Raw genomic sequence first — 14,158 nt, 5'->3', positions numbered from 1 at the left:
TTTAGTTTCAAGAACGGCTGATGGAAGGCATGTGTCAGCCAAACAAGGGTCGATAACTCGTACCTTTCTTAAACTATCCCTTGTAACTGTGCAAATATACTATATTCTAAAAAGGTTTCAATGAAAATCACTCATTGAAAAAAACAAACAAACAAAAAAACAATATTATTAAAAACTTTCTATAAATTTTTATAAATAAAAACTATATTAAAATTATATTTTGCTACATTAACAAACAAAAATTATATTTTCATGTTTATACAATCTTACTGTGAAAATAAAAAAAAATATCTTTGTACAAAAAAAAAATATTCTTAAGCTTCTATAAATGTTTCATGTTTTTAAATTTTAAATATGCTTGTACAATCTTATTGTGAAAAAAACAAACAATTTTTCTGTAAAAAAGAATTATTCTTAACCCTATAAATGTTTTATGTTTTTAAAATTCTATTTTGCTACATCGACAAACTAAAATTATATTTTGATACATTAAATCACTCACTGAAAAGAAATTATATTAATACATTAAAATTATATTTTGATACATTTTTTATTCAATAAATGTTTCGATTTTCATATATTTTTGGGTTATTTCGTTATATATTTTTGTGTTATCGTAAACATTTGTTTATATTTGAGGTTCACATAATGGCTGCTAGATGTCATTTCTCTTTCAAAGAACAAGGGTTGATAACTCGTTTCTGTTGCTAATATGTCACTGTCATGCAGAAGTGCCTAATTTTTAAATAGAAAATGTAGGTTTTAATATGTACTCATCAGTAGAATATATTCAAGCTCAGAACTTGAAAAGTAATATGGTTAAGCTTAAACATGGAAAAGTAAAGGACTAGTTGTTAAAACTGGAAAGAAAAGGACAAGATATTCAAGTAAAAAATATAAATTTATAACTTAAAATATTGCAGCATTAAAAATTGATTATATAATGTTAAATTGAATTAAAAAAAAAAAAATTCTTAATGCTGCAATATTTTAAGTTATAAATTTATTATATTTTTTACTAGAATATCTTGTCCTTTTCCAGTTTTAACAACTAGTCCTTTACTTTTCCATGTTTAAGCTTAACTATATTACTTTTCATGCTCACATTTTTCTATTGTAATCCATGATTTTTCTAGGCTTCCAGTAAATTCACTTGTTCTTTTTTAATTTCAGTCTTATTTTTTTGCCCTCATAAACATAACATACACATATGTAATAACAATGTACGGCACTCATCTGCTTTCAATACCCCCCCCCAAATTATCTCCCTTTAATTCTTTCATTCTGTTTCACTTGTTACTTCTCTTTTCACGAGAACAGTGAATTGATAGCAACACTAGTCGCTGAAGCGATGTAGTTGCTATGGAAACCAGTCATAAAAAAAGTGGCTCACCTCTTTACGTTTTTTTTTACGATTTTGAACACCAGTAAATTCATCATAACTTTTGTTTTAAAGAACGAAAATTAAAAAAAATTTTTTCACAATATAGTTGAGAAGGTGATCTATAAACTGTAATAATTGTTTGAAAGTTGGTTGAAAAATTAGTGAACGGTGAAGCTTTAAACAGTTCTAAATGACTAAAACTGCCACTTAACCATATATTCAAACATTATCGTGTTTGAATGATACAATATAAACATTTTCTGAAACAGCATTCCAACAACCACATGGCATCACTAATCCATTGTAACTTTACAACATTCCCTTCCGTACAAAAAAAAAAAAAAAAAAATACCAGTTTAATGAAAATACTCATAAAAACAATGATAAACCAGAGAAATATGTGTTGAACTAAAAGTAAACAGCATTGATTTAAAAAAAATATTTCAGTGTAGACTTTAAAAGGATTTCATTTCAAATATCAGAAAAACTGTTTAGAGGAGGTGATTTCATGTAAGATGGAGGGTCAGAAAGCAAATCTTAGTGGTTGATCTGTTCAAAATTGTCTTCCTCGGAGGAAGAGCTGTCACCAAGATAATCATCATCATCATCTTGAGATGTCTGTGAGATGTAGGGCTCCAAAAATCTCTGGATTACATTGGCAATTGTGGAGTGGTGACTAGATGAATGAATAAACAAAACTCAAATTAAAAATGAAACGTTTATAACAGAAAGAAAATAACAAACGGGCAATATTTTTGATAAAATAGTTATTATCAAGGTAAGTCAAAGAAAATTTGCCACCTTAGCAGCCCCAGCTAGAGAAAATTTGTTGTTTTTCCAGCTAGAGCAAATTCATTGCCTTAGCAACCCCAGCTAAAGCAAAAATAAATTCATCTCATCAGTTCCAACTAGAGAAAATTTGTCGCCATAGCAATTCAAGTCAGAGAAAATTTGTGGCTTTAACAATTCCAGGCAGAGCAAATTTGTTGCTTTAGCAATCCCAGCAAAATCTAATGGAGAGTAGATAATACAGTGGATGTGTTATCGGCAGCTCCAGTAACTCTCGCTTCTCCTATTTTGTCATTCAGTCCTCATTCAATGAGTGATTTTTCTGACAAAGGGTAAAGAAAAAACTGCTTAAAGGTCGGTAGTACTTGGTGACCAGTAGTCTTAGATGTCGGAAATTTTTCTGACTCTGTCTGTCCTTGTGGCCATGTCACTAGTAAGGGTGCTGGAGGTAAACGTTTTGTCTGGGCTGACGTTATCCGCCTGATAGTCAGGGACCCGAACCTTGGATTAACCACTAAGGAGGCTGTCCTATCAGCAGGCGCAAAGTACTGGGACTGCTGTATTGCCATTTGGTGAGTGGATCAGGACCATGCAGTAGTCTCTGGTGGGGCATCTCGATGCCATACTAGTGGGTAATTGTTACAGCTTTACCTTTTCGTGTGCTACAAAAAAAAAAAAAAAATTTTCCTGTTTTTTTCTCTCTTACTTTCCCCCTCTGTACTGCTCTAACCAAGTATGCCGACCTATTCCACAAATCCCAAAACCTCAACATGAAATATCTCCAGAATAAAAACTCGATTAAACCTAGAACCCCATCTTCCAACGTAGACCCCTACTACCAGGTCTCCTTCTCCAACATCAGGGGTCTATGTTCCAACCTTCCAGAGGTTGAAACCCAATTACAGGAGACGAAACCGGACATATTATTTCTAAGTGAAACAGGAATAGGGCCGACCACTTCCTTAGATGAGTTCATAATTAACGGATACTCTAATTTAACAGCTAAATCTGACACCCAAGATCGCCATGGGCATGGAATATGTGCCTACATTAAGGATGGCTTCCCGTGTGGCAGAGATATCTCTAGAGAAGATCCTAATTTACCCTATATGTGCTTCAGGGTTGCACTTACTAACACCACTGCATTTATATTTGCCCTCTATAGGCCCCACAACAGCGGAGTTACTATCTTTAAGAGCATATCTGAGAAAATAGACCACATACTGTCTTCACATCCCTCGGCTAACATCCACATCTGTGGTGACTTCAACGTCCATAACGTGGAATGGCTGACCCATTCAAATAAGACAGATGATGAGGGGAGGTTTTGTCATGATTTTGCCATTGCTTATGACCTCACTCTGATTGTTCGCAAACCCACCTGTGTGCCCGATACACCCGGTCAATATGAAAGCCTCTTAGACCTTTTTCTCTCAACTTCCCCTGAGCTATGTTCATGTTCCGTTCATTCTCCTCTAGGATCCTCCGACCACTCCGTCGTATCAGTTAAGATAAAAACAAAATGTAAGAAGCCCTCAGACGTACCCCTCCACCGTACTGTATACCGATACTCTATGGCTGACTGGGATAGCTTCCGTATATTCATATCTGATTTACCTCTGCACTCCATGTTTAAAAAGGAATTGTCCTCTATAATATCAGATCTGACCGAATGGTTAATTGTAGGCATAGACCAATTCATACCATCTAAAAAATTCCAACAAAAGCCTAACAGCCAGCCATGGTTCTCCCCAGAAAGTGCTGCTGCTATCGCGCACAGAAATCACTTTTTCCATAGCTACCAACGTAATAGATGCACTGAGACTAAAGCTGCTTTCAGGACTGCCAGCAACCACTGTAAAAGAGTAATAAAAAATGCAAGAGAGCTATATGCCCAGTCTGTTAAATCCAAGGTAGCTGATCAGCGGCTTGGATCCCACCAGTTTCGGCAAATAACAAATAGGATCCTGAACAGAAGTGTGCGTTCTATCCCAACCATTATCAATGGACCAGAGGTCATCTCGTCAGCGTCAGACAAGGCCAAACTATTTGCAAAGAACTTTGCAGCTTATTCTACCCTACGCGACGAAGGCCATCAACTCCCCATATTTCCTCCTATAACACAGAACAAGCTAGGTAACATACAAATATCCGTGCATGAGGTCCCCAAGCTAATCAAGAACCTAGATTCCAGTAAAGCAACTGGCCCTGATGGCATACCAATTATAGTGTTAAAAAAGCTTCAACCAGAACTTGCTCCCATACTTACGAAACTATTTAAGCTCTGCCTTAAGGAAAAGTGCTTTCCGACTCCCTGGAAGACCTCATCAGTTTGCCCTGTATTTAAGAATTCAGGTGATAAATCATCTCCCTCTCAGTACAGACCTATAAGTCTCCTGTGTGTTATGAGTAAGTTGCTGGAATCCATATTAAATAGAGAAATAGTCAACCACCTCAGCAGGAATAACCTTCTTAGTGACACACAATATGGTTTCCGCTCTGCAAGATCTACCGCAGATGTGCTGACGGTTATATCCCACAGGATTAGTGAATCTCTTGACAAAGGCTTCCTTTCTAGGGCAATTGCTCTTGACATATCAAAGGCCTTTGACAAGGTATGGCATAAGGGTCTACTTCACAAGATTTCCAGCTACGGTATAACTGGAAATGTTTTCTCAATCATTAAATCATTTCTCTCCGATAGGCTCATAAGAGTAGTGGTAGATGGACAAAAATCGGAGGCCTGCAATATAAATGCTGGAGTCCCTCAGGAGTCAATCCTGGGTCCAACTCTCTTCCTGATCTACATCAATTGCCTCCCTAAACACATACTTAAATCATTCGTTGACATCTATGCTGATGACACGACCATCTACGGCAACACATCAAAGGCTGTAAATGACAAAGTTCTCTCTGATTCTCTCTCCTCTGATCTCGAGCGCGTGGTTCAGTGGGGGAAGATGTGGCTGGTTACCTTTAATGCATCCAAAACCAAACTCCTATCCTTACATCATCAACGCTCTGATCCCCAGCTGGCATCAATTGTGATGGATGGCTCTCATCTGGGTGAGGCCCCATGTTTTGACAAGCTTCTGGGTTTGACCTTTACTCCTGATCTGAAATGGAACACATACATCAAGTCTGTTGCCAAGGTCGCTGGAAAGATGGTGGGATCCTTCTACCGCTCCAGAAGATATCTCACTACTGATGCAATTCTCTATCTATATAAAAGCCAAGTACGTCCAAGGATGGAATACTGTTGCCATATCTGGGCAGGAGCTGCTAAAAACAGCCTATTCTGCCTTGACATAGTACAAAATAGACTTTGCGGCTTAGTGGGGGATGCCCTTTTCTCTACCCTGCAACCTCTCTCCCACAGAAGAGACGTTGCGAGCCTATCCTTGTTTTATCGTTATTTCCATGGCAGGTGCTCGTCTGAACTCCAATCTCTGGTCCACCCTCGCCAATCTTTCGCGAAAAACACCTGTCTAGCTGAATCCACTGTCAAAAGTTTCCCCCCACTCTTTATCTGTGCCTAAATCAAAACGCGGATTCTATGAACAAAGCTTCTTTCTTAGAACTGCACGCCTGTGGAACTGTTCCGTCTGCCTGCTTCCCACCGGACTACAACTTGGATGTGTTCAAGTCCAACGTTAACGTTCCTAATGAACCGCCACCTTAAGTAAACACTTCATCAAATCTCCACACTAACGTAATGTACTTGCAATAACCCTTATCCCTGAGTGGCTTCCGGGCCTTAATAAGTGGTGATCACTGTGTAAAAAAAAAAAAAAGCAAAAAAAAAAGCAAATTCATATCCTTTGCAGTTCCAATCAGACTAAATTCATCGCTTCAACAATCCTGGCCAGAACAAATTTATTATAACAGTTCCAGCAAAAGCAAATTCATTCCTTTAGCCATTCCAGTCTGAGACATCGAAAAAGGAGTATTTTGTCACACAATAAAAACAAATTTGTTGTCTTAGCAGTCCCAGCCAGAGAAAATTTGTTCCCTTAGCAGTCACAGTAAAAGCAAATTCATTCTTTTGCAGTCCCAGCCAAAACAAATTCTTTGCCTTAGCAGTTTAATATTCAACACTGTTTGTATTCATCCATTCATCCCAAGCCAGCTTCTAGCTGTTAAATAATCACTCTCTGCATACAAGGTGAAATAATCAATCAAACAAAAAAATTAAAAAAATTAAAAAAATAACGATGTGACAAAGTCGAAGTTGAGGTCAAAGAATTTTTAGAACAGTTTAGAATGGTTGAGTGGCCAAGAAAAAAGAAAAGAAAGACAGATTTTGGGGAAAAATGCAATTTCAACTTTGTATGTGTCAGACCCCCCCCCTCAAAAAAAAAATCACTGTGTTAGATTAAAAAAAATGCTATTTCAAACTTATGCATGTCAGACCAAAAAAATTATTATTTCAAAACAGTTCTGAAACTCTTGAATCAGTTTCAAATCAGATTTTGTTTAACTTGACACACAGGTTCTAAATGTGGTAACTGGAAGATATAGAAAACAGAAACCGTCATCAGTGAATGATGAAGGATTTGTTGAATGATAATTCAAAGAGACAAAGAATGAAGCCAAAGATACAAAAAATTGGAATGTAGAATAGTATAAGTAAAACGCTTTTGGGTGCTTGTTTACATTAGTGATCTTTTAAACCAACACATTTCAGGTGAAAACATTATTATGTACTTACATGTGCTGGCAAAATTAGTATGAATTCCAAAAATTATGAAAAATGCTCCAGTAGAAGATCTGTAACATATAGACAATCGGGACCCACACGTTGTATGCAGCGTACGTCGCAAGAAACATAGGACAAGTAATCAATTAACTCTTTGTAACCACGACGTTTATTTCCTCATTCTCCTGCCATGCGTGACTTCTCGTTATGACTGTGATGTCACCCACATCACAAACGTGCTCTCTCTGTCTCTCTCTTTTATAATCTTTTTCCTTACTGTGATGTCATTTCGCACACAATTCCGTATTTGCATATAACCGTCATAATTAGTGTTGGGACGATTCCTAAATTTTTTCCGATTCCAGGAAAATGTTGGTTAATGATTCTGATACCAAATACGATTCCGATTCCCATGGAATTGTTGTTTTGAAATATACCATTATATAATCGAAAGTAGCAAAAAAATTTGGTGCAGCAAAAAAGTAGAAATACCACTAAGGAAATCTCAAAAACGATTTGATTTTTTTCATAAAATTTCTTTCATTGAAGATAAAAGTCTAAACAAATATTTTAACCATGAATGAAACATGCACCATGAAATTAATAACAATCAATTTCAGGAGTTATTTTATATATTAAAAAATATAAAGAAAAAGTAAAACGTTAACAAATTCCTAATGAACCGCCCCCTTAAGTAAACACTTCATCAAATCTCCACACTAACGCACTGTACTTGCAATAACCCTTATCCCTGAGTGGCTTCCGGGCCTTGATAAGTGGTGACCAATGTGTAAAAAAAAAAAGGAAAAAAAAAAGTCATGATTAATTCAACAAAAATACAATAACATCAAATTTCAAGTTTTTTTATCTTTTGATATTCATTTTTTTGTTTTATTTTCTCTTTATCTTCGATAACTCTTTAAAATTTAACATTTTTTTTTTGCAGCTTCAATCGTTAACTGATTTTTATTCCACTTTCTAGAATATTCTTATTTCTAAATGAAATTTAAAAATAACTAAATCTTTGATTAAATTTTTAGCCTTTTATATCCAATCGTCTGAAATTATTCCTATTTATTTATTTGACTTTTTAAACATATTTTTAACAATGATTTTAATTTTTAAATCGAAATAAATTGGTTTGGTAAATGTTACCTTACGCTACAACAGAACATTGATCTAATTTGTTTTTTTAAGGGTATTTGAGGTCGCTGACAACGAATCTAATAATCAAACCTGCCGCAAATTTACCGTTTGCATGGTATGAACCCCTAGACCTTGGGACTATTTTCTGCCATTTCACCGCCTTTGGTAACATGATACATTCCTGTGTGAATGGGCATAGTGAAGTGTCTTATCAGTAATATGGCGGCTGAAAAAGTTTTTCAACCCCAATAAAAACATTACAATACATTTATTCTAACTAGCCACTACTTGTGTTTAAAACTAAAAAAATTTTTTTTTAAAAAATGCACTTTAAAATAGTAAAAACACTAAAGCTTTTTTTGTTTTGGAAGGGAGGTTTCAGGCGCCCCTATTATCCCAAAGAACCAGCTATGTAAACACTTTGCAATATTTTTCAATAATTATTCAAAAAAAAATTCTTTACAATCAATTTTTATTTTAAATTAAGAAATTATTTTCTAAAATATTTTGTTTATATATGTTTACATTTTGTTTTTAAGTAAAATTAAGAAATTGATTTGAAAAATATTGTTTATATCCATCTTTGTTCAAAAGGGTTACTTTTCGGTAGCTTCACCGGTTGTTAACCTAAATTTTCCGAATGTCAGAACGAGGCTCGTCAGCGGAACCTATGTTTCTCAGCTTCACTCTAATCATGGCCTCGAAGTTTTGAAACAGACAGACAGCACCTATGTATGTGACGGAAAAATCTCACTTCAAACAAACAGTTCAACTTAAAAATATAAGAGAATCGTAATGAAAGAATCGTAAATCTAAGTTATTTTTTTTTAACGATGCAATTCCGATTCCACTCAAAATACACGATTCTTACAATTAACGATTCTGAATCGGATTAATCATCTCACCACTAGTCATAACAAAAAAATAATCCCAATTATGTTTGGTTAAAAAAATGGCAGACTTTTGATTTAAAATCAATTTAAGTCAAGGGAGATAAGTCAGTTTGTCATATGAATTAGTTGCACAACTCTTCCACATTAAAACATACGATAAAACTCAATAAATTCTATTTTTACTTGTAATTATTTTTTTACTGGATATAATTTGTAATATTGGAAAATATACAAATTTTACCATGCCTTGTGAGTATATAATAATGTTTACACCTGAAATGTGCTGATTTAAATGATTGCCAAAGTAAACAAGCACCTGCTCATGTTCTCAATTCCTTTATCATAAGTGTATGTGAGTTCTGAAATGTTGAAATACTAAAACAATGGATTTTTGTTTTTTTACTCATGTTCACTCCAAAGAAGGCATATTACCACTTGGATGTAAGGATTCATTATTTGGGACCATGTTTATTGGGGATGATGCAAAGAGAAGAACGAGATGTTGGTTTATATTATATTTAAACGTCTGCATGTCAGTACAGTCAAAGAAGCAGGAAACAGGGAGGAAATTCCAAAGTCTAGCAGTTCAAAAGAAGAATCTATTAGAGTAGAAGCCTTTCTGGCATCTAGAGACCTCTACACTGAAGGAATGAGTTTTCGTTGCTAAAAGGGTTTGTCGGGGGATATATACATCGAGGGGGTACAAGTGCGATGAGTTTATCAGAGCCCATTCTATTACAACACTTGTAAAACAGTCACAACGATGAAACACTGCAGTGATGAGACAGAAATTGAAGCTTAGTTGACAGTATGGGACCTATTAGATTGGAGACTCTTTTTTGGACTCTGCCCAAGAGGGATAGACTAGTGATAGATGAATTAGCACAGTTGTGGCAACAATACTCCATGCAGGGGTTAATTGTGATTTAGTAGAGATGCATCTGTGAGTAATTTTCTAGTACAGCAGAGGGAGCCCACCTTCTTTGTAGCAGCTTTGCAATGTCCTCTATGTATTTGTTCCAGTTCATTGTTACCTGTGAATGTTAAACCAAAAAACATTCTCAGATAGGGTGTTATGGTTAGCGGTGATTGAAAAGGTTTTCTTGTAATTGTTAAAGAAAAGAAGTTTAGTCTTAGTAGCAGTAAATGTTACTATCCATTTACAGCGCCATTCTACCATGGATTAGAAGTTGTTTTCTAAGGATTCTGCCATTGACTTTGATATATGTATACCCGTTTTTCCCTCTTGCCTATAATAGCCCATTGTATCATCAGCAAATATACCCATCTCAAACACAGTTTATCAGGGAGGTCGTTTATGAATATCAGGTATAATAATGGTCTAAAGATGTGTTGCGGTTTTAACCAAAAGAAATCGCTCATCAAAAAAGGATCCCCATCCAAAACGTAAAAACCACAGTCAACGGCCCTTTTGACAAGTACTTTGATATGAATAATTTTTCCGTGGAACTCTGAATAGCACGATTCCTGCTAGAATAATGCTCACAACTTTCCCAGCTTCAATTTGATATGACATACGAATATAAACCTTAAACAGATGACTCCCTACAGCACTTTAAAGAAACAAAAACAAACACAAATCAAGAACGAAAAACGATGATCAATGCTGCAAAATCATGATGTCTAACTACGTCCGCTGGACGAGTATAAATACATCGAGTTATTCCAACCAGAGGCAGACCAGCCCGGCTCATCAGGCAACAAGGATCCCTCCGTCAGTGGCCCAACCCAATTCAGCAGCAGTCATGTCCATGCAGAACTGTTTTGACTACCTCCCCGACAATGGCCGAAGCAGCAGTGACCATTCACCGTCGACACATCTGATTCCCAGCAGTCCAGCTTCTCAAGACAGCACATGTTTCCTGTAGCCACTAGTGACGACCTCGCAGCCGTGCTCATTCCAGCACCAGCTGGATTTCAATCCTCAGCCTGAGACCTCCTACCACTATTCGGTTTCTTTAACAAAAATAAACCTGAACGGATTTATATTCGTTCACGACGGTACCTGCTGCGTTTGTCATCTCTTCTTTGCCATTGTCGTTTTTTTCATCTTTTTCTTGCCTGTGTCATCTTTTAGTTGTAGAGTCGATTGTCGCCAACATTTGGCCCCGCAATAGATAGACCCCCTGAGGCACTTCAGAGAGAACAGAGGTCAGAGAGAAGGAGTACAACGATGAGAAGAAATCAATAAAAACCACAACCCATTGCAATAAAATGTGCACGCAATAAAAATCCTTGTTCAATTTTAATTAGAAAAGTAAGAATATACTTACAATATATTTTCCATTGTAAAAGATTCTGTGATCCCAAGGATGGCACCCGTATGGAGGTGTAGGACAACCTGCCACCCTTTACCCAAATATTTCAACTCTTTTTCTTCCACTCTCACATCTATGATATTATCAAGATTTGCCACAACTAAAAAAGATGAAAGAAATGATTATATGCACATTTATTTTCGTTAGTTTTTATTCAACCTCTGACCTTCTTCGGGTGCATCTTTTGAAACTTAGAAAACTTATGTTGAAATTGGACATCTATATGGAATTCTAAGTTTGACAAAGATTCTCAAGTTAAAAAAAAAAAAAAAACCTGATTTAGATTTCTGACTATATTTGACTACTGGATTGGTTTTGTTTTTGTCAAATGTAATTACCTATAAAAATTAGTATTATTTGGAGTATTCAAACTACAACTATGGATTGAATGGATTTAAGACAACTTTAATTTATTATCATAATGAGACATTTTTTCTTTTTGCTTCTTTATTGATTTATGTTTTGTTTTTCCTTTGTTTTTTTTTTTAAACTTACCAGTTTTAGATGTTTTAATTTTGATCCATTATATATTTTTTCATCATCATTATCATCATCATCATCATCATTATAATTAGTAGTAGTAGTAGTAGTAGTAGTAAAAGTATTATAAATGCATAGAGATATACAACATCAAATTTGAAAACATATAAATAAAAATAAATCACCTGTCACCGAAAATAGTAACCTAATTTTGAAGTACAGGGTGACCCCCCCAAAAAAACAGAGGACATTCAATTGTTTTTCTGAGCATTTTACAATCAACGGAGAAAAAAAGGCCAAAGACCCTAGTGTTTTGATGTGATAGGTGTGTCAGAAATTTCGTGGAAAATATTGAATAATTCCACCACGTCTTTCCAAGCTTATAACTCCTCGAAAAATGTAATTCAGGCTCTAATTTTTTTTTTTCAATTAAAGGAGCAAGGACCAAGGTTTTATTAAAAAAACCAAACAAATAAACAAACAAACAACGTGTTTTTTTTAAAAAAAAAAAAAAAGGTTTTAAACTTCGGACTTTACAGGTAAATTTCTAAAAAACACTTATTTTTTTTTTGTTTTAAATTTGAATATATTATTTATTGATCTTTCATCTTCAATTTGTGATATATAACACTTTGGTGAGTAAATTAATTATTTACTTTTTAATAAACACTTGAAAATGGGGGGGGGCGTGAATTAAAAAAAAACGTTTGTCTAAAATATTATATTCAGTTTATTGGAAAGAGCATAAAATTTCACATTGACTCTGAAAATGTCATAAAAATTGAATCAATAGAAAAATGTTGATAGATTTTTAAAGTTTAAAAATTGAAAAATACTGAGCTTGTAAAATTCATTTAATTTCATTAATGTTTTTTTTTTTAAATAAAAAAAAATATTTCTATTACTTTTAAAACAACTTTATTAGTTTATTTTGGAAGTATAATCCATAAAGAAAATAAACAACTCACTTTTAAAAGAGAAATTACGAGTTTTTTTTATATTTTATTTGCAGTTTCGTGTTAGGACTCTCAAAAATTCCTACAAAAATTCTGATACACCTATTGATGTGATGTTTTGAATATAATAAACTAGTTATGACCAAAGTTTCATTTCATTCGGACAAAACACTAAGAAACGGGGCCTAATTAGAGTTGAGGCCCGTTTTGGGGGGGGGGGGGTCACCCTGTAGTAAGAAGAAAAATCTGTTAATGACACAAAGGAAAAATTTTTTTATGAAAAAAAAAAGAACTTACCCACAGATTGTTTCATCATTAGTGGCAGAAACTTTTGCAATAAACTTTTCTTTTGGATTGTGACTTGTCCTTTGACTTTGTCAAAAATACATTCCTGTCAAGAAAAACAAAACAAAAAGAATTCAAAACAATACAAAACAAAATAAAACTTTTCCCATCAAGGGAGGTAATATATAAGTTACTTCCCTTTACAAACCAATTTTTATGGCTAACACTTAAGTACTATAAAAAAAACCCAACAAAAATAATAATTTATTAACTGAAAGGAATAGAACATAAAGAAAGAGTAAGGTAAAACATAAAAGGAAATGATAAGGATGAACTTGACAAAAAGAGGGATAAATAAAGACCTGGTCAGAGATAGGTTCACTGAGAAGTAAATATCTAACACATGTCAGCATACAAAACGGACATTAAACCGATGATTATGATTTTTTTTACAAAAGAGTCACCAATTATCAAGGCCCGAAGCCCACTCGAGGATAAGGGTTAATAAGTGTACAGTAGTCAATGGGACAATATCGTAGTAATCGTTAGAAGTGGAAATTTGGTAAACTGGATTACTTAATGAGAATGGCTCATCAAGAATTTGTTTATGTTGAACTTGAAGACAAGCATATTGTAGTCAGCAGGAAAACGAAAGAGTTGCACAGGCGTGCAATTCTAAGAAAGAAGCTTTGTTCATGGAATCTATGTTTACGTTTAGGCACAGATAAAGAGTGGGGGGAATTATTGATAGTGTTTTCAGTTAGACGAGTGTTTTTCATGAAAGTTTGGTGAGTGGGGGAGGGGGATATAGATTGGATCTCAGACGATAAAGCAGAGACTGGCTTGCAATGTCTCTTCTGTAGGAAAGAGGTTGCAGGAAAGGGAAAAGGTTGTCTGCCACAAAGCTATGAATGGCAACAGTACTCCATCCTTGGACGTACTTGGTTCTTACACAGGTAGAGAATTGCATCAGCAGTGAGATATTTACTGGAGTGGTAGAATGATTCCACTATTTTTCCAGTGACCTTGGCAATGGATTTGATGTATGTGCTCCATTTCAGATCAGGAGTAAAGGTCACACCCAGAAGCTTGTCAAAACATGGAGCCTCTCCAAGACGAGAGCCATTCATTTCAATTGATGCCAGATGGGGATCAGAGCGTTGATGATGTAAAAATAGAAGCTTACT

The 14,158-nt window shown here is 34.9% G+C and overlaps 1 protein-coding gene across 1 annotated transcript; it reads right to left on the bottom strand.

The window, feature by feature from the left end:
* Positions 1-603: 603 nt before the first annotated feature.
* On the bottom strand, positions 604-13,120 carry LOC145266497 (cytochrome b-245 chaperone 1-like). The gene is made up of 3 exons (XM_080122225.1): positions 12,984-13,120; positions 11,206-11,350; positions 604-2,060 (listed from the first exon to the last, which is right to left on the bottom strand). The coding sequence occupies exons 1-3, from the start codon at positions 13,000-13,002 to the stop codon at positions 1,922-1,924; spliced, it is 303 nt and encodes a 100-aa protein (XP_079978351.1). The 5' UTR covers positions 13,003-13,120; the 3' UTR covers positions 604-1,921.
* Between the last annotated feature and the right edge of the window lie 1,038 nt (positions 13,121-14,158).

Source organism: Euprymna scolopes, chromosome 41, assembly GCF_053919585.1.
Source record: "Euprymna scolopes isolate OS-2025 chromosome 41, ASM5391958v1, whole genome shotgun sequence".
NCBI lineage: Eukaryota > Metazoa > Mollusca > Cephalopoda > Sepiida > Sepiolidae > Euprymna > Euprymna scolopes.
The sequence above is the reverse complement of the archived record's forward strand: the minus strand, read 5'-3'. Positions and strand labels throughout refer to the sequence as shown.

Bases quoted from the DNA above. Each gene is read 5' to 3' on its own strand.
- LOC145266497 (XM_080122225.1), bottom strand. The intron at 2,061-11,205 runs GTAAGTATATTC...TCATTCATCTAG, and splicing joins TTTACAATGGAAAATATATT to TCACCACTCCACAATTGCCA.